Source organism: Aplysia californica, unplaced genomic scaffold, assembly GCF_000002075.1.
Source record: "Aplysia californica isolate F4 #8 unplaced genomic scaffold, AplCal3.0 scaffold00326, whole genome shotgun sequence".
In the NCBI taxonomy this organism is placed as follows: domain Eukaryota; kingdom Metazoa; phylum Mollusca; class Gastropoda; order Aplysiida; family Aplysiidae; genus Aplysia; species Aplysia californica.
The window spans coordinates 786,360-807,031 of record NW_004797596.1 but is presented as its reverse complement, the minus strand read 5'-3'; the positions used below and the strand labels follow the sequence as shown (position 1 = coordinate 807,031).

General features: G+C 39.6%; 2 protein-coding genes and 1 long non-coding RNA gene across 3 annotated transcripts in view; 2 read left to right on the top strand and 1 right to left on the bottom strand.

The window, feature by feature from the left end:
* Positions 1 to 4,195: 4,195 nt before the first annotated feature.
* Positions 4,196 to 4,663, bottom strand: LOC106012313 (mitogen-activated protein kinase kinase 4-like). The gene has a single exon (XM_013084898.1). The coding sequence runs from the start codon at positions 4,661 to 4,663 to the stop codon at positions 4,196 to 4,198; it is 468 nt and encodes a 155-aa protein (XP_012940352.1).
* Positions 4,664 to 8,069: 3,406 nt separating this feature from the next.
* Positions 8,070 to 16,262, top strand: LOC101863038. Its single transcript, XR_001184995.1, has 3 exons — positions 8,070 to 8,225; positions 13,009 to 13,186; positions 15,794 to 16,262. It is a non-coding gene; the product is annotated as an uncharacterized LOC101863038 (long non-coding RNA).
* Positions 16,263 to 19,817: 3,555 nt separating this feature from the next.
* LOC101862360 overlaps positions 19,818 to 20,672 on the top strand; it is a 10,686-nt gene continuing 9,831 nt past the window's right edge. Inside the window, exon 1 of the mRNA XM_005102468.3 lies at positions 19,818 to 20,296. The gene's annotated coding sequence lies outside the window, so the exon portion shown is untranslated. The remainder of the gene's footprint in view (positions 20,297 to 20,672) is intronic.

Here is a 20,672-nt window from a genome sequence, read left to right as displayed (position 1 = left end):
TAAAGGCCTGTAAAAAAAAAGTGCGTGTTCGATGTGAAGTGGTCATTTTTCTGGGAAATATTTAGATCTAGTTCTGATTCCTTATAGATCCAAACTGACGGAACTTCTCTACTCATGACTGCCAAAGGTCTTGGGGGATCCTAAGAATTCTTTCCATGCCTTGTGCAGAACTTACGAAACGTCTGGGATGGTGAGTTTGTGGAGAGGTAATGTTCAATACAAAAAGCTCTCTGCTCTTTACTAAACTTAACCATGATCTCAGCAGGCAAACGAAATTTGGGAACACAATATCTGCAGACCTCTGTAGACTTGTTACACTGTTGAAGCTTGCAATATGGCGCGATTGTTGCAGCTTTTCGTGGTAGGACTAATGCGAACTGGTGCGTCATGCTACGAAAATGGCGACAAGGTTATATGATGCGCCATATAGAGCAAAACCATTCAATGGATTTATTTTATCTGAAAGGAATACCAGACAAATTCCCTTTGGCTTCCAAAGATTATGTTCCAATCTGAAACCCAAAATGTCAGTATGGAGGAAGATATTTACCGGGCCCATACTCGTGAGATAGCGGGTTCGGGGTTTTGAACCTCAGCTCGGTCCGACGTTGTGTGGTTGGGAAAGGCATTTTACTCGATTTCACATTTGGCTCTGTCCTTTCGGAGACGGACGTTAAACTCGTTTTTACAGATTCCCATTTTGTCACCTAAAACTCTATCGTAAGTTGTTATGTTGGATGTTACACTCTCTGTGTTTGATGCAGTCCCTTTATTTTGTATACCCTATTGTAACGACCGACATATCATTTGTTTACACAAATGTTGTGGTCTTCAGATTTACATGCAACGTGTATGTATTGGACTCTAACTAACCCATGTTATGATCCTGAATGCGTTCAAATTTAAGCCCTGAGGTCAGGTGCCAGTAACAACGGAGAATACACAAAGAGATAAATATACTGCCCACATACCGAAACCTTGAGCAACAAATTCCTCACAAGAAAAGAAAAGAAAATAGCAGCAAAACTACATGTACAGCTCCATGACTAAAAACTCTTGATTCTGTGTGCCAATAAACTAGTAAAACATTCTCTACAGCATCTTTTGTTGTTGTTTTTTCAGACAGTAATAATTTATCTATTATGTTCTAGAAAACAAAATGCTAGCACTAAAACTGCATGTTCAGCTCCATCACAAGAACATAGATCTCCTGAGATGATGAACATGAAATTCCACAAAAACCTTAACGTCAGCCAACCCCCCCCCCCCCCCCCCCCCCCCAAAATTTTTTGTGCTTTTCAGAAGACAACAAGGGAGGGGGGTAAATAACTGCGGGGATGGCAAAATGCGTCACTTGTTCTCCAAAGGTTTCCAAAAAATTATTAAATTATAACAAATTGATACAGTCTCTGCGCTGACATTGAGTCACCCGTTAAAGAGTTGTTTCAGGATAAATTTTTACCACATTGTAGTTTATTTCTCTCTGTTGGCATCATCGTCTTTTCCCTCTCAGTTTCCACGGGCTTGGGACCGTCTCAGAGTACTCTGTACACCAAGGCCTGATTAAAAAGACGGCGCTACCAAGCGCTCACGTCTGGGTTATGTTAGTCGTTAGTGAGGTAATGAATGTTAGTGTTATGGGTTATGTTAGTCGTTAGTAAGGTTCGGAATGTTAGTGTTATGTTAGTCGTTAGTGAGGTAATGAATGTTAGTGTTATGTTAGTTGTTAGTGAGGTTATGAAAGTTAGTGTTATGGGTTATTTTAGTCGTTAGTGAGGTTATGAATGTTAGTGTTATGTTAGTCGTTAGTGAGGTTATGAATGTTAGTGTTATGGGTTATGCTAGTCGTTAGAGACGTTCTGAATGTTAGTGTTATGGGTTATGTTAGTCGTTAGTAAGATTCGGAATGTTAGTGATATGAGTTCAGTCAGTCAACGAATTGAATGCTAAAATCATTACATTAGTTTAACTTGGGAAAGTTAGTAAGGTTAAAAATAGCAATATCCTGGGTTGGATTAGTCAACGAATTGGGTGTTAAGTTCAGTACATTGAGCAAGACAAAATAAGTTAGATCTACAGTTGGTATTCTAATGATTATTAATTAAGAAGTGGTTAATGAAACAGCCAAAATCAAAAGTGCCGACTAAACCAGACGCTGCCCCCACAGTTTTTGGAATAGTTACGGCTCGTTAGTAATACATTAGAGAAAACACGGACAAGAAATAACGAGAGAAAAATCTACGTATTAATAAATAGAACCTAAGCTTTTTAGTTACTGTGAGACAACTGTGTTAGAAAAGTTAGATTAGAGAAAATGTTGAGTCCACTCTGAAGGTAGCAAGTCCTCCCTCAGTGGTTCCAATGGTAACTGCTCACTAGCGACACGCGCAAGTCCTCGCCGACAGCACGTGATCATTTCAGCTGTGGCGCACAAACGTGATACTTACCTTGGTTCGTCCTCTACACCTGCTTTCTGTCATTCTTTCTTCTCCTTCACTCCATCCTCCGGTCCAAGTGTTCTGTCATCGGTTTTTCTGTCGTGGTACAAAACACGGGTCACGTGTGGTTGAGGGGAACAATTTCTAAGGAAATATTAGTATTAGTGTACTTCGAAAGAAAACAAAAATCAATTAGATTTATTAGATAAACGAAGCGGGAAAACGACAGGAAAACTAGGAAGCAACTTTTGTTAGTAAGTCGGAAAAAGAAGGAAGAAAGAAAGCAAAAAATAAAACATGCAACTACAGCCCTTACGCTCTTTACAGAGAGTCTATGGTTACCCTGAACTACTCAAAGCGCTCACGCAGGAATCCTAAGAGGTCGCAGACAGAATGTCGGTGTCGTGGGTTGTTCTGCACAAGCCTGGAGAGAACGAATCTGTGGAGTAGGCAATGACATTGAGGTTAGCAACCGACGAACTCATGGGAGAGCAAGTACATGGTAAATGAACATTTCTAGAGCTGCTAGGCGGCAAACAACGAGCAACAGGGTACTAAATGAACAAATTTCATCCTTTTAAAAACTAGAAATCAACATCAGTGATGATAACAGTAAAGAGAGCTGAACAGGTTTCCCCTCAAAAGGTAAGAAAGGTAAGAAAGGGCCTAAAGAAACCAAAGTATGCCGTGTTACCTGTAGAAGCCCAAACGAGGCAGCGGGGTTCTGTTGGACTCCAAAACTGGCAGAAAATCCTCCCAGTCGCCAGGTACACGTTTGAAGACCAGACACCATAGCGTGGCTCCAAGTGCGTAAGCGTCACTCTGCAAAATGACCAAAAAATACCGTTTGTCAGAGAGTGAGCAAATTGTACCTAGCATGAGCAGCACATTTGAACTGCAGCATACAAGGACATTCACATAGCACGCAGGAAGAAGATAAGGCTGGTAAACAAGGAGATAAACTAAGAGCATATCAGAAAACACAAACAAACTAATTATAATAATAGATAGCATTTGTATAGCGCATATCCCCACCCAACAGCAGGCTCTATGCGCCTTACACTATATTATTACCCCAGCAGACCATAGAACACTCCGAAACATTCTCAGCTTCCCGGGAAGCATACAGTGAAAGCAGCTGATTAAGCGCTCAAACACTAACAAACTGACAAGATCTTTCGCTGTCTATAGCTGGGTACCCATTCCCACCTGGGTGAAGTGAGGAAAATTCTTGTAAAGTGCCTTTCCCAAGGACACAACGTCGGGCCCTTGACGGGATTCGAACCCACGACCTTACGGTTGCGAGTCCGAGAGCCTAACCACTAGGCCACCGACGCCACAACTAAATCATAGTACAGTCAAACAATTGAGGGAAACCATGTATATAGCCTGAATAAAAGAAAATCACAGCGGAGACATTTTAACTCTAATTTTAAAACAAAAACATTGCAAACAACAACAACAACAACAACAACAACAACAACAACAACAACAACAACAACAACAACAACTACTACGAAATCGATAAAGGAACAAAAAACAACAACAGAAAGATCAAAAACTGACAAATAGACAAAACAAACAAGCAAACAAACCTGAAAACAACATTAGATTTAACAAATATTCAAACTCACACACAAACAAGCTCACTGATAAGAAAAGTGTGCAGTTACTCATCAGAAGTGAGTCTACGGTGACGTCATCAAACTGGATCTCTTAAACGAGAAAGCCATTTGTTCCAAGTATGCTCCAGCCTCTCACTGGGTCTTGTCCGTGGGCCAAGAAGCGGGACATCCCCAGGTCGGTGAGAATAGCGTTGTTGGATTGTCCACGAAGATGTTGCCGGGCTTCACGTCCCCATGAACAGCGCACCTATTGTGAAGATATCTCAGTGCACAGGCGGTCTGCACGAAGCAGCGCTCTATCTGCTCCTTGTTTAGACTGTGACGTGCATCGTGCAAAGATTCTCGTGAGCACAGAGGCAGGCAGATAGCTACAAAGCCCTTGCACCTCACCGCCCAGTCCATCTTCGTGATGTGCGGGTACGAGACGTTGCCCATGAAGCTGATTTCCTTGAAAATCTCACGCCAGCTGTCGCGGCCTTGGCAGTCGGTGAGACCTATCTTCTTGATGACCTTGTGAATGGAGTCGTTGCCTTCTTTTGCCACTTCCAGAAATTTGACGGGCATGATCGTCTTCTGGTACAAAATGCGCACCGGCTTCATCTTCACAGACGACCAAAAATCACAAAAAATGAACAGCGCACCTATCATGAACTACAACACTTTCCATACCTGAAAATACACGAGAGATGTGCAGAAATGATACTCAGGTACACTGAAACAGCAACGTCTTCTTACTACAAAAGCAATAAGGTCAACTGGAAGATGTTTTGGGCTGCTGGCTTTATATTCCCTACCGCTCCTCCCTTTGTCCCTACCGATTGTTTCCGTCTCTCTAGGTGTGAAACAACATGGCCGTAAGTGTGAAACAACACTGGAACGGTCTTTGTTGCGATGACTAACCTTTCCATTTTCTCCTGTCGACCAGTGTTCCCAACAGATGGGCGTCGTTAGCCGTATGACAGAAGAGCAGCCAGAAGAGCGACACGTGCCCAATATAACCAACTACCTTTTGTTGACATTAAAACTGAAGCTCCGAGGTCAGGTGCCAGTAACAACGGACAATACACAAAGAGATAAAGATACTGCTCACATTCCAAAACCTTGAGCCAGAAATTCCTTACAAACAAAGAAAAGAAAATAGCGGCAAAAATACATGTTGAGCTCCATGAACAATATCTCTTGACTCTATGTGTCATTAAACTGGCAAAACATTCTCTACACATTCTTTTCTTGTTTCTTAACAAACAGTATTAATTCATCTCTTATCTTCTATCCTGTAAAGGTCAACAAACTACCAATAATATTTTGAAGCTTTCATTAGCTGCATTAGCCTATTGACTGTGGCATCTGTGGCCGTGTGGTTTGGTTCTAGGAATCAAAATCTGAAATCAAGAGCAAGAAATTTCTTACAAGATAAGAAAATACTACCGGTAAAACTACATTTTTGGCTCCATCACTAGAACATAGCTCTCCTGAAAATGATGAACATGAAATTTCAGCGAATATTTTTACGACACGGTTACAAATCAAACAAAATGTGAGGCTTTTAGAAGGACGAGAAGAGGGAAAATTTAAGGAGACAGCAAATTGCGTTTAAAAAAAAGGTGCGAATATCTACTGTGTCTGTATGCCGGCAAAGGGTTGTTAAAAGTTGGGTTTATTTTCTTTTTTCTCATGTTGTTGGCTCATTGAACCTCTTAAAGAACGGCAATGTTGCGCCGATGATTTCCCTTTCCATTCTCTCCTGTTGACCAATGTTCCCAACAGATGGGCGTCGTTAGCCGTGTGACAGAATAGCGGCCAGCGGCTCATCAGGACTCATTGTGACTGCAGAGCCATAGGTAGAAATACAACTTATAACTACATGCTGAAGGCTTTCAAAGAGAGATAAACACTTGAACGACACGTGCCCAATGTAACCAACTACCTTTTGTTGACGTTAAAACTGAAGCTCCGAGGTCAGGTGCCAGTAACAACGGACAATACACAAAGAGATAAAGATACTGCTCACATTCCAAAACCTTGAGCAAGAAATTCCTTACAAGCAAAGAAAAGAAAAATAGCGGCAAAACCACATAAGTTCACAATCATGACTAATTTCTTTTTATTCTCTGTATCAATAAACTGGTAAAACATTCTCTATTGCATCTTTTCTTGTTTCTTATCAGACAGTATGAATTCATCTCCTATCTTCTATCCTGTAAATATCTACATCAATAATATTTTGAAGCTTTCATTAGCTGCATTAGCCTATTGACTGTGGCATCTGTGGCCGTGTGGTTTGCTTCTCGGAATCGAAATCTGAAAAAATGAACAAGAAATTTCTTACAAGAAAAGAAAATACTAGCGGTAAAACTACATTTTCATCTCCATCACAAGAACATAGGCTAAATCTCATGAGATGATGGACACTTTTCCTCACTTTTTTGTTACATTTTTATGCTTGGTTCACTAATCTTCTATAAATGAGGTTATTTGTAATTGTAGAGAAATTAGATTTTAATTTTATATGTGATTAGGAATAATAGTGCATACTAATATGGTACTGGAACTTTTGAAGGAACAAACCCTCAAATTACACAGTGACATTTTTTTAATGTGGTTTTTTTTTCAAAACTTTTTTTTGGAAAAAACCCTTCATCACTAACACCTAAAAATCTGGGCTACTTATCAAGATAATGTACTGAAACTTTCCAAGTATGTGCACATTTGGTAATTGATTTTAGTTATATTTGACAAAATTTACGAATATTTCAGAAATCTCAAATTTGAAATTGATTTTTTGTTTAAAATTGGTACAAAAAGGGAACATTACTTTGAAATCCTCGGAAAATCCAGAATATTCGAAGTATCCCCCCCCCCCCAAAAAAAAAAAAAAAACCCCAGCCAGGTACCTATAACTATTATTAATATCTTGATATTTATTATAAAAATTAATAATGCCTTTTGGTTTTCAAAATTTAAAGATGTTCCAAAGTAAGGCCTATTGTATAATTTCAATATGGCCACCGTTGTTGCATAACACTTCGGGATAATTCGTTTTTAAGCATTTAATTCACATATTGGGAAAGTTTGGTTTCAAAAGGTGCATAAATAACGAAGATTGCATTTCTCGGTAGCTAGACCCCTTGGTAGCTTGATTATAATTTTTCCCACAACAATTGCTAGATCTAGAATCAAAAACTTTCGTCATAAATACTAGGCTATAAATCTCCGTCACACAAATTTTGAATTAGCATGGCCAAAGTCGGTTTCTAACCAATGATCAATCTTTAAAGGCAAAACTTGTTACAAAAATATTATTTTTTTTACTTTCATAGCGTAACGTACACTTGTTTTTGTACTGACGGTTCTCAAAACATGTTCGATAAACACAGTGTCGCGATTAGAACAAAGGACAGACTTGCTTTTTAAAATAACTATACAATTATTATCCCAGCTCATGGATGAAGATCTAGGCTAAAATTTTTGAAAATAATCTTGTTGGAACCACCCATTTGAATTTTTTATAAGTGTTCATAAATGATTTTTCTAGAATAAATAAAGCAATAGGTCTTTACAAAATGTTGATCTGTTAACACAAATTGATAAAAGTCATTGTGCAAAATCTGGAAAGTTTAGATCTACATGTATGTTGGATAGTTGAGGAAATATTTGACAATAAGTTGTGCCACGAATTTTTGACCGTCCAGATCTATTTGTTTCGTATGAGTGACGGACAACAGGATTGGCCAACATTTTACGTCTTCCTTGTCGATTATACTTTTAGAATTTTGTCTTGCCGGCTTGCATTAGATTTGGAATATGATTAAATTTTAATAGTTATACAATAAATGATGCATATTAAGATTTTTTTCTATTCCTGGACGTAAAAACCCTTGAAATTATGATTTTGGTAACTTTCAATTTCTGTTCTGAGTATTATGTAGCTTCAGAGTATCTTTCCCAACTAGATGAAGTCGCCAAACTGGTTTCGCATCCGATTATCTGTCTATAACACACTGCGTTTTCTGCTTCCACTTCCGGTGTCCTCAGTCCTCTCAAGCTCTTGGAACACAGCAAGATGGTTTTCGGTCAGGCCTCAAGAATTGTCGCAAGGAGGTTTTCTACCTCTGCTGTAAGAAATAGCCAAGAATGGCAGCAGACTGGAATTCCTGGAACGGTAAATATACTTTTCTTTCATGCTGATATACACACATGAGCATAGTATTTTTATGAAGGGGGAGACCTCTGCCTACGTGCTGCTGTTCCTCCAAAATCTTTTTTTTAGTGAAGGTCAAAAAAAGGATTTGTAAGGATTTCATTATCCAGATAATAAATATCTTTCAGGTTTGTTTTTATGGACTGAATTTAATCTAGGGTGGGTACATTGCATTACTTTACTGTGGTAGGACAACCAAATTTTTGTCTCAAAGCCTTGCTTGTCTTCTCTGTCCATGCTGAGGAGACAACAATTTTGCTTTTTTGGGGGGCCACCTCTATTCTCACCCGGAGTGAGAATAGTGCAGGCGAGTCTTGTGGCTATTCTCACCCGGTGCGCGTTCACCAAATTTTGCGTTCACCCTAAACCACAGAATTCTACACTGTGATAACAGAAAAATTGTAGAATTCTGTGCCGTGAACAAACGTTCCATTACAACTGTAGCCTACTTAAAGCGTACAATTTTGTCTGTGGGCAGTGGAGAGAGAGAGAGAGAGAAAGAGAGAGAGGAGTAGCGCGAGAATTTCCGGGCAAAACAAAATGGCGACCCGCGTAGTTCGGCTCGATTCGAAAAGTTAAATAGCCGTAGCATCTTTGTAGACAAAAAAATTTACTTTTGTGTTTTAACATCATTTTTTAACTCTGTTTTGGTCAATTTGATCGTCCACACCGATAGACAGTATTCAGAATGAGACAGAGAGAGAGAGAAGAGGGGAGGAGTTGATCTTGCGAGAACTTCCGGGCGGGTGAGAATAGCCACTTTCTTTTTGGGGGGCGCGGCGCTTTTTCGGTAGCCTATTTGCCATCCCCCTATTATTCGCCGGTTTTGGCCCCAAGAATAGGGGGCAAGCCCCCCTGACCAGTTCTAAATCTAATAAAAATATGGCAGCACTAGATCTAGATTCTATCTAATCTAGTTTATAAATTTGCAACGAAAGTGGCTATTCTCACCCGCCCGGGAGTTCTCGCAAGATCAACTCCTCCCCTCTTCTTTCTCTCTCTGTCTCTTTCTGAATACTGTCTATCGGTGTGGACGATCAAATTGACCAAAACAAAGTTAAAAAAATGATGTTAAAACACAAAAGTAAATTAATTTGGTTGTCTACAAAGATGCTACGGCTATTTAACTTTTCGAATCGAGCCGAACTATGCGGGTCGCCATTTTGTTTTGCCCGGAAATTCTCGCGCTACTCCTCTCTCTCTTTCTCTCTCTCTCTCCACTGCCCACAGACAAAATTGTACGCTTTTAGTAGGCTACAGTTGTAATGGAACGTTTGTTCACGGCACAGAATTCTACAATTTTTCCTCACAGTGTAGAATTCTATGGTTTAGGGTGAACGCGCACCGGGTGAGAATAGCCACAAGACTCGCCTGCACTATTCTCACTCCGGGTGAGAATAGAGGTGGCCATTTGCAACACCGTGTTCTGAAAAGCTCCCATGCTATACTATAATTATTGGAAGGAAGTGGCTATTCTCACGGGGGGTGAGAATAGAAATACGATCTACCTCTCACCCCGGGTGAGACTTGCCAGCGTAGGCTATTCTCACCCTGTGTGAAACAAGACCTGTTTTTCCTCATTTTAGAATACTGTATCGGTGTGGATGATCAAATTGATAAAAGCCAAGAAAAAATTACGTCATAGCACAAAAGTAAGCTAATTTGATCGTCTTCAAAGATGCTATGGCTATTTCACTTTTCGAATCGAGCCAAACTACACGGGTCGCCATTTTGTTTTGCCCGGAAGTTCTCGCAAGATCTTCTCCTCCCCTCTCTCTCTCTCTCTCTCTGTCTCTTTCTGAATACTGTCTGTCGGTGTGGACGATCAAATTGAACAAAACAAAGTTAAGAAATGATGTCAAACAAGAAAACTAAATTAATTTGGTTGTCTACAAAGATGCTGCGGCTATTTAACTTTCCGAATCGAGCCAAACTATGCGGGTCGCCATTTTGTTTTGCCCGGAAGTTCTCGCGCTAGGACCTACTCCTCTCTGTTTCTCTTTCTCTCTCTCCACTGCCCACAGACAAAATTGAACACTTTTAGGCTAACACTAACAGTAGTAATAGATCTAGAACGTTTGTTCACAGCACAAAATTCTATAATTCTGTTATCACAGTGTAGAATTCTGTGGTTCAGGGTGAACGCTTCACTGGTTGGCCTAAGCTATAACGGTGAACGCCCACTGGGTGAGAATAGCCAAAAGACTCGCCTGCGCTATTCTCACCCGGGGGGAGAATAGAGGTGGCCTTATTGGAAACGCCGTATTCTGAATAGCACCTGTGCTATTTGAAACACCAGATCTAGATCTAGATTTTTAGATCTAGTAGCCATCGTGGCACCATTCTACATAGATCTAGGTCTAATAATTTTGTAGTATTGAATGAATTGTGGAAGTATTTTCAGTTTCTTGGTAAACCTCCGAGGATTTGACCCCTTTTTATGACTTTGTCTTATTCCGATCAACGATTCTTTTGAAAGCAAAACGGAGTGTCTACGTACACGGTTACCGGGCACCTAGTCTCAGTATCTGCGTAACGGTAAACAGAATGAAAATAAATCAATATTTGTCCTGTGCTGTCACTTGCTGAAGAAAAAAAAGAAAGTCATTCAAGCGTCTTGTCGGGCTCGCCATCGTGACAGGTCAGTGAACCTATGCATGTGCATCACATTGTGAGTACCGAGGGGTCACCAAAGTTCATCAAAGTCTGTGCGCTGCAAAGTATAGGGCTCCGGAATGGGGTGGGGGGGGTGGAGATTATTTTTTTTTTTTTTTTAAGGTACAGTTGGGGAAGGAGTGGGGATAAAGGCAACACTGGATTACAAAAACTGGACTTGGAGTTCTGAACTGCCTGGTTACCGTGTTCGTGACACCAGAGAGTATTTTATAGTCTCTGCTGCCGCTGAGACTACATGCCCGGTTGCCTGTTACCGGGTGTAACGTAGATATTGAGGCTACATGCCCGGTTACCGTGTACATGACACTGTGACCTGGTGCCCGGTTGCCGTGTACATAGACACTGAAGCTAGGTGCCAGATTATCGTGTACGTAGACACATGTAGATTCTTGTGGGATAAAAGACAACACTATCGATGTTTTCACTGCAGCTACCGTGCGTTTCGTGTATTGATTTTTTAAGTGACCTCGATTAAACAGGAACGGGGAACTATGGTATTAAATACTGCAATCTAATTCATCGATATTTCAAGATGAGAAAACGCTCTTTCCGGTGATATATTTCTTCTAAAGACTGTCCTTAATGAATTGATAGAAGAGATTTGCGTGTGAAAATTTTCAATGCTGTTTTTTTATGGAACCAGTGATCGGACTGACCATGGAAATATCAACAGAAAGCCCATCCATTGAATAATGATTCCTCTTCAAGAATAACACAGCCATTACATGGAAACAGATGCACTCCTCATCAGCTCGCAAGCAGGGCACGTGCGGCCCGGCACGCAGCCGATAAGCCGGTGGTCGCGAGTAGTGATTTTCCACCTCCCCTTGTATTTCTTGCCATTTTGGTCAAAAAGCCATGTAGAACCCTCATGTTTGCAGCTGAAATCCGACAATCGCGTCCCGACCCGCAAGCCTGCCGATGCTATGGCTAGGCCCACCTGTATTAAAGTCAATGTGTGAAGTGCGAGGCCTGGCCGACTTCCGGCGCCCCCTTTTTCTCCCTTTGGCTTTGTCGGCACTTTCGCTTTTGTGCCGACGTCGACGTTTCCGACATAATTGTCGGAACCTGAGTAGAAATAAAAATACGAAAAAGGGCGACGACCTAAATTATCTACTTTCAAAGTCGTGGTCGAGCCGCCATTTTGAATTTCGTTTCTTGACTGATTGTTCGCTTCTTTCAAGTCCGATTCACTTGTTCTACTAGAATCTAGATCTAGATTTATAGATCATTATTAACCTCAATGGAGGATTCATTTTCCAATTCTATTGTGTCAGACCCTATCATAGGTTGTGCTGTAATATTAATGTAGGTGAAAAGCATTTCATCAGGTGCTTGAATTATTTATTTAGATATCTCTAGATCTAGATATATAGATCTAGAATCTAGACTCATCGGCTGAGTCCCTCCTCTGTTAGGAATTGGATGCGGATTTCTCATTCAAGGCCTCCTATTCACTTGTTCTTCTAGCTAGATCTATATGGAGGATTCATATATTCCAATTCTATTGTGTTATTGTTTCAAACCCTATTATAGCAATGTAGGCCATATTGTGCTCCTTGGTTATTGTTTTTTTTTGGGAGTGGGTTTTTTTTTTCTTTCATTTTGGACTTCTGGCCTTTTTACTGTACATGAGGGCTGTTGCAGGTTCTTTTTTGGGGTAGGGTTTGGGTTAGGGTTAGGTCTCTTCTTTATTAATATATTGTGTTTGTTGGGGTTGTCGCTCGTTACTCGGAAGTCCTTTCTATTAATAAATTAAGCTCTTGGGGTGGGGGGGGTTGCGCAAAATTTTCAGACAATCTGGTCGAGGCTCACATGCAGGTCTAGCCATGTTTACGTCAATAAATTTCCATGTTCTGGTCATATGATAGCCCTAAAAAAATTGGGCTTGTTTTCTGTGTACAGATGTACATGCTTTGTAGGATAAGAAATAAGTTTTCTGTATTCTGTCTCTTAGTTTTGCATGAATAATTCCATCATCATAAGATAAAACCTTTGATTTTGTTTTGTAATAAACTGTTTTCAGTCTTTGTGCCACTAACACTGTTTTATGTTTTCTCTTCCCCAGAATCTGCCTTTCGACATCAACAACAAGGTGAAGCTGACAGTGTATTTCGCTCTGTTCTTCAGCAGCGGTTTGACTGCCCCATTCCTCATTGCCCGTCGTCACTTGCTGTTGACGTCGGCCAAGTAAGGCGTGCCGTGGTCAGGCTGTGTCGGAGAGCGAGTGAGGTGCCTGCAGTGAGGTGAGGGACAGTAGTTGTAGGCCTTAGCAATATTTTCTTTTGTCATCACTGGTGTTATTGTTATAAGGGAATGGGCTCTCTCTCTCTCTCCGTGTTATTTTTTTTCCTCTCGTCGGGGATTGTATTGTTGTTTTTTTTTCTTTCCCGATGCTTGACAAATTTTCAAGTTTTTTATTGGTTATCATGGAATTTGTCTCTCCCCACTTGATTGAGATTTTATACATATTCACTCAAACTTGCTCTAATTATTGCCTATCCAAGATAATCACCTGTACATGATGTCCATTTCCCACATCTCCCCTTGCGTTTAAAAAAAAATGAAAATAATACAATTACCCTGTCAAAAGACAACCACTTTTCTCTGTGACTATTGGTGGTCATCATGGACAATTTCTACCGTATGTTTTTCTCTTTCAAAATCAAATATGACTTGTAAGGTGAGGCTCTTTTGATCCGTGTCTCCCTTTTCTGCTGGCACCGTCTCAGAATGCTTCTGCATACTCGCACTTTAACCACCTGGATTTGAAATACTTCCTCTTTCTTTTGTATTGTATTTCAATCCTGCAGTTTTCTGTCCTTGCCTTTAGGAATCTTAACTTACTGACTACTGCTATTATTTGTCCATGCTAAATGAAGGATGCCTGGCATTTTAGTTTGTTTACAATAATTCTAGGATAATGATTTGTTAACAGTGAAAGCTTTATTGTATGTGTTGGGAAAAGCTTTGTTCCTTGGTTTTGTTTTGTTGGGGGAAAGGAAAAAATGGGGCTTTTTGTCAAAAATGAATATTGTATTGAAAAAAAAACAACCCCCCAACAAAAACAAACCAAGTTGGATGCTGTTAATATAATGATTTACTTCATTTTATTTTAGGTGTCTGTATTGTATTGATGGAAATAGAAATATCTTACCTGAGAATGACCCCCATTCAAGCAACAATAGGCAAAACAACCCAAATAGAACTGATTACAGTATAACACGGATACCTCGAACATAGAAGACCTGAAAGTATACATCGGCCGAACTGCGCCTGTGGTCCTGTTTGTTTTGCTTGTGTTTGAAAAAAATCTTTGTAAGATATCCCTCAAACTACCCAGGCCGGTCCTGACGAATTTGACTATTGGTGTTATACTGTCTGTACTCTCACACTTTCAAGTTTACGGTAGTTAAATATGACTTTTGATGACATTTTTTTCCGTATTTTAAAAATGGTTATATTGAGGGCTCTCGTGGTCGAGAGGTTACGATGTAGGCCTCTCATTCAATAGGTCCTGGGTTCGAATCTGGATAGCGACGGGAATATTTTCTTCTGTAAAATTGTCTCCTTTTCTGCTCTCTAACAATGTTCCGTCATCTGCTTTCGTCTCCACTTTCTGCCCCCGCTCCTTTGCCCTCTCCTCTAGGGCCCTGACTCTTTCTGCAGCTTTTCTAGTTACTCCTTGGTTCCTTCTGACTGCTTTTTTTTTTTCAGCTACACCCCTGACTTTATGGTAGAAGATCTAACACCTAGCCCTCTCAGATAAGGGGGAAAAGTCTTGGCAGTCCCGTGAGCAAGTTGCACATGTTAAAGATCCTTTTGTAGTCCAAAAAGATTGTTATTATTATTATTTTGTCTCAAGTGCACCTCAAAGGACGTTGACTGTAGACTTCCTCGGCGGCGTAATTTGTTCAACTATTCCGTGTTTGTGTTCGAGCTCGCGTAATTTTCTTACAAAGATAAAGATGAAGAAAAGACATTGACACAGCCACTTCCTATTCCTTCTTGTGACCCCCTGAGGCAGTGCCACTGACTGAAGTGTCTTTAGGCCATTCCCAAAGCGGGGACATATCTCGTTCAAGCATAGTAGAATTGTAAATGGGCTGACTCATGTCACGCTCATAACTGTGCCTGATCTACAACAGGGAACTGCTGCTTTTTCTTTCCTGGTCCTTACTTTTGTCATTCCTCAACTTCTTTTGTATGTTTGTCACTCTCTTGTGACATGCTATTTTGGGGTGCGTTGATAGTCGAAGCAGACCTTGTGCTGTTGAAGCTAGAGAGGTGAGCAGTCTAAGTCTGATTCCCTGTAAATTGTAAAGACTTCTCTGTTGACACCCACCCCTTGGCGCTCATATGACCTTCTACTATATACTATATTCCTTCTTGTGTTTAAAAAAATGTTTCCCGTGTGGTGGCACTGTGTGTGTAAGACGGACACTTTTCTCCTCGGCAGTGGGTGGCCGTTTTAGACGTTCGACTGTTTGTCCCACGAAAACTGCCAGACTTCAGCCGTGTTGGGTTTTAGTCGGAAGAAATAAGAAAGGTCAGATTGGATCATGGTCATATCTTGCAGGCAACTGACAATAGTGTAAACCCGTTTCCAGTTCCAGCGTGGTTTGTTTGTTGGTTGTTTTTTTTTTAAGTTAAGTTTTGATGTGTTCACTCTAGGTGTTGCGGACACAAGGCCGTATTGTCATGAAAGACTGGTCATTATTATTGTTTTCCCGAGACTTGAAACTACGGACTAATAATAGTTGTATTGATGCGGAAAAAAACCCTCAATTTTGACTATCTACATCTTTTTGTGATTTCCATTATATTTCTTTTTTTTTAATATTTCCCAACAGATGAGTGTTCGCAGTTGGTTACAGGAAAGTCGTCTGCCTTGGAGGATCCCTAAAAAGCCCAAATTGTGGAGCCAGAACTCTGATCAATATGTCAGTGGTGTATTTAGATCCATATACAATTTGTAAAATGTAAAATGTGTAACGTTTCATCTTTACATGAAATTTCTAGTAAAAAAAAAGTTTTGTTGGTGTTTGGCTTTTGTATTGGCTATACAAAATGTACACACAAATTGATTTTGACAATACAGGAAGACGTTATACTGTAACAGTTAATGTAGTTTTGTTTTATTTTATACTGTTATTGGTATCTTTACTGCAACTCGAAGCTCGTCAATTTTTAAAATTTTTTTTTTGGTATAAACGTCTGAAGGAGTACCTGGATAGATTGTCGCATATACTTAGCGTGAATGTCACTGGTTGATTGTCTAATTATTTCTTTGTAATAAATTTTCTTGAGAGCAAAATTAAATTTTTGTTTGTTTCGCTTTTGGTCTTCTACAACTACTGTAATTTGTGTTTTGCTTGAGTTCTTTGTCCAATTAGACACAGACTGTTTTGAAGTTGAAGCTGTGACTCTATGATAGAAGTAAATATTTAGGAAGGAAACGTGACAGAAGCAGTGTAGTAAAGTGAACCAGAGACACGCACATGATACATCCAAGCATGGGTGAATGTTCATGCTATTCCTTCATTATAGTTTCTTCATTCTCTGAGAGAATTTAAAAAAGCAATGGGTGTGCTAGTTGCTGTGTGTATAATATAATGGATAGAATTTCTGTTTCATCTCCTGTCCTATTTTTCTCCTCTTCTGACTCCTGCACTAGTTATTTGTGAGGCGTGCTGACAAAATGAGTTACTTCTCGCTATCAATTGTATTGGAGATATGATCAAATGGAGATCTATGCCAAAAATCGACACACAGGTCGTATTTGTAGATTCTAAACCAATGCCATTGTCTTTAAGTTGATCATGTCTTTTATTGTTCCATACTAATGAATTGTTAAAAACTCAACCTGTAATTAATGTGACGCATCTATTTCCATCTGGCTAAAATCTGAGAAGTTACTCATTTTGCCTGCACACCTTACATTTCTTAGTCAACTGTAAATGGAGGGCCACAGTTGCAAATGGTGTAGATTTGAAGCTACAAAGACTACCTCAAGACAAACTGCATGGGTCAAGCCTGCTAGGAAAGGGATCTTCATGTTTTCAGGCATGGTTGCATTAAACATTTTTTGCTCCTAACCATGCTACAAACACATGTTTTTTTTCCCTGGCAACGGGCCAGATGAACTGACCTCCTGGTCTGTGGTTTTTGTGATCGCTGGCTACGAAATCTCTAACTGTAAGAATAAAGATCCACTTTCAAAATGACACCAAATCTATTAATCTTCAACACAAACACCTACTTGTGGGTGCTCTGGTGTGGTTTGCTTCTTCTTTCCTATCAAACGTCTATCGTCTTTATCTCCCCTCCTTTTTTGTGTTTGTTTCTCTCTCGTAACACCTCTAATCTTCGGCACTTATGACCTTATTGTGTTACGAGTGCTGTACACTTACTAAAACAAAACAAACACCTTCTCTAATGGCTTCATCTCCTGAGTGGAGAGAAGAATTTAAAAATTTATTATCTCTATCTTTCTGCTTGGATGTTGTCTTCTTAATCTGAGATAATCCTGACACTGACACACAGGGTTGGAAGCCTGCCTCCTAAATGATCTAAGTTGTAAAAAACACCTACAATTTTTAAAATATGAGGTGTGCTGACAAAATGAGGTACTCCAAATAATGTGTGAATGGGGTTATCTGTCGAAAATCAACACAGGGGTTACATTTGTAGATTTTCAACTGGTTCCATTTCTTCAAGTTTAACAAGTCTTTTCATACATAAATTCTACAAACTCAGCCTATAATTCATGATAGTTAAAAATATGACGCATCTTCTATTGTATCCATAGAAGGCTAAATTTTGAGAGGTAATCTACTTCAATGCAGTTGTAACTCATTTTGTCAGCTCGCCTTACACTTACAAAAAAAAGCTTTCTTTGACTCTCCCTTTATTGACATTGCCGTTGTCAGTGTCGGCGCCAGTCACAGACTTGAATTTTCATTTGATGTTCTAGAGTGGATGGTTTGTGGGTGCTCTGGTGTGGTTTGCTCCTTCTTTCATATAGATTAAATTTTAATTCTATCGTCCTTATCTCCCCTCCTTCTATTTTGTTTTTGTTTCTGTCTTGTAACTCCTCTAATCTGTGGCACTTATAATATGACCTTATTGTTTTGCAAGTGCCGTAAAACACTTACTAAAACTAAACTGATATTCTAGATCTGGTATTGTCGTGGCTGCTACTCATTGCTTTCTTATTTTTTAAAATTTGCTGGGCTGGCTCGCACCCTGAGCTCGCAAATAAAGAGGAAAATACATGTACCAGTTTTACAATGGGCGAGAGTGCATGCAACACTTCCCCCCCTTACCCTTAATTTAGTCCCAAGTTGAGTAGTAAAATGGTGTGCTCTATAAATGTTAAACATCAGAGTGCAGTCTTGGATGATATTATTCATTCTATGGTGCCAGTGGCTTTCATAGACCTTGCAGTGTGTGTGAGGTCTTTATACTAATACTAATACCAGACTCAACGAAAGGAGACAAGTTCCTCATTTTCTTGTCATTTATATATCTTACAACAAATTAACTCAAATTTTACAAACACATAAATGAGGAAACTTGTATTCAACAAAGTCGCTCGTGGGGTGAACAGCTCCTGGCTTACGTATTTTTCTCCCATAATAACGAACCTTGTTTAATCTATTCCAAGAGACCCACCGTGGCATCTGTACTACTGAGGATCATCACACTCTTACCCTAGCCTGTTGCACTGATCGATCGCCTTCATGTGTCGCCTGGGTCTTTTTAATTTAGTTATCGAGCACATTAATAAATTTGTAGGCCTACATGTGTTATAACATCGGTAGAGAAAATACAATATACGTGTACTAGTGTCTGTAGTGTAGCGGTCAGGCACTTTGCTGTCACATGCAGAAGACCCAAGTTTGATTCCCAAGTGGGGAGAAATAATTTGTTGAATATCGTATTGGTCTTTCTGTCACGATATTGATAATTGAATCTCTCTCTCAGCCCTGGTTGGACTTGACATGCAGGGTTGGAGGCCCGCCTCCTAAATTATCTAAATTTTGTCCCGGGGGGGGGGGGGGGGGGGGCAGGGGCATAAAAGCACCTGCATTAATGAAAAAGATAAATAGAACGTTCATGGACTGCTTGATCATTGATAATGGCCAAGATATAAAACTCTAATTGTGGGTGGTCTGTTGTGGTTTGCTCCTTTCCTAATCTATCGTCCTTATCTCTCCTTTTTTTGCTGTTTGAATTTGTTACTCTCTTATAACACATCTAATCTTCAGCACTTTTACGACCTTGTTGTTGTATTGTAAGTGCAGTAAAACATGTGTCAAATAAGCACACAAATTACATTATAATTGACTTTGCCACTTTACTTAATATATTTTTATTAGAAAAAATCGTTTCCACTGCATTAATTGTTTCTCGTACCAGTCATTAAATTTACAGGCTGTAATAATTACAAGTGTATAAGTATAAGGACACAATTGATGACCTACTATAATTAAGTAATACGTAATACAGGGAAAAGTGCTTCTTACTCTTACAAAAGCTGTGGAATTCCAAAAATGATATTAAACTGCAATGGCTTGCTGATTTTTTTTTTCGCTCCCAGGAATGGTACAATGTACTGTCAGAGGTTAATAAATTAGCTAAAAAATTAATAGGCGCTAAAGTATGATTTCCGAAGTCTGAGTATCTTTTTAAAAGGCAAATTTACATTTTATTTTTTTGGGGTACCGTACTTTTTGATCAACGTTTTTCTTGTAATCTGTTAAACCCACGTAAATTAATGTGGTTTTAAATGGACATTAGAGTAAAAGGTGTTGAGCCAAAAACAAACAGAAGAAAAAATCTATACATTTCTCAACTGGATGGGAAAATGTGGCTTTCATTGATTGAACTACTAGTTGACGAGCGCCTGATTTTCCTAAGATTATGATGCCTCACAAATTTACAGTAGAATTTGTAAAAGCTGGAATTCCCGATTATCACGCGAGCTTCTGGTCAGGCGAGTTTCTTAAAATAACGGCTCGCAACACAACCAAAGACCTTGACATTAAACGGAACTTACACTGACGATCGAGGTAGTTTCCAGACAGAGACTCAACTGACCACTACCGACGCAGACTGCTGTCGTTATTGCATTTGCCAAAAGTTACAGTCCTGTACAGAGCTACTGGAAAGACGATAGAGTATAGAGATAGTTAACTTTTACCTCGTTAGCACCAAGTGAAGCAATTGTGTGGACAAGTCTTATTCACCGTAAGAAAACTGCTGAAGACATTTCCAGTTGAGCGCAGTCACATGCACACGCGACTTGCAGATTTTAGCCTCGTCAGCAGCATCATTATCATAACAAAGAGGTGAGTTCCATTTTTGACGTTCAAAAGTGTTAACAAGTAAATGCATTATATTTATAGGCCCTGAGATTCCACACCGTTGCCGTTGGAGTGGTTGGGTACTTTAACGTCTGGATATCTAGATCTAGATCTATTATGTTGTTAATTAATGCACTGCTTAGACTTAGACTTAAGAATTGTCCTCTGAGATTGATATATATATATATTGAAGTTATTGAATCGATAATTTGGTTTGCTACTAGATCTAGATCTAGAATCTAATTTGATTTGACATACAACAATCAAAGGGCATCGTCCAGATCTGCACGTTTTATTCGCATTTTAGAAGTTATTAAGGCTAATAATTAAGGTAAGGGGTTTAGTATATGGAAGAGGCTAG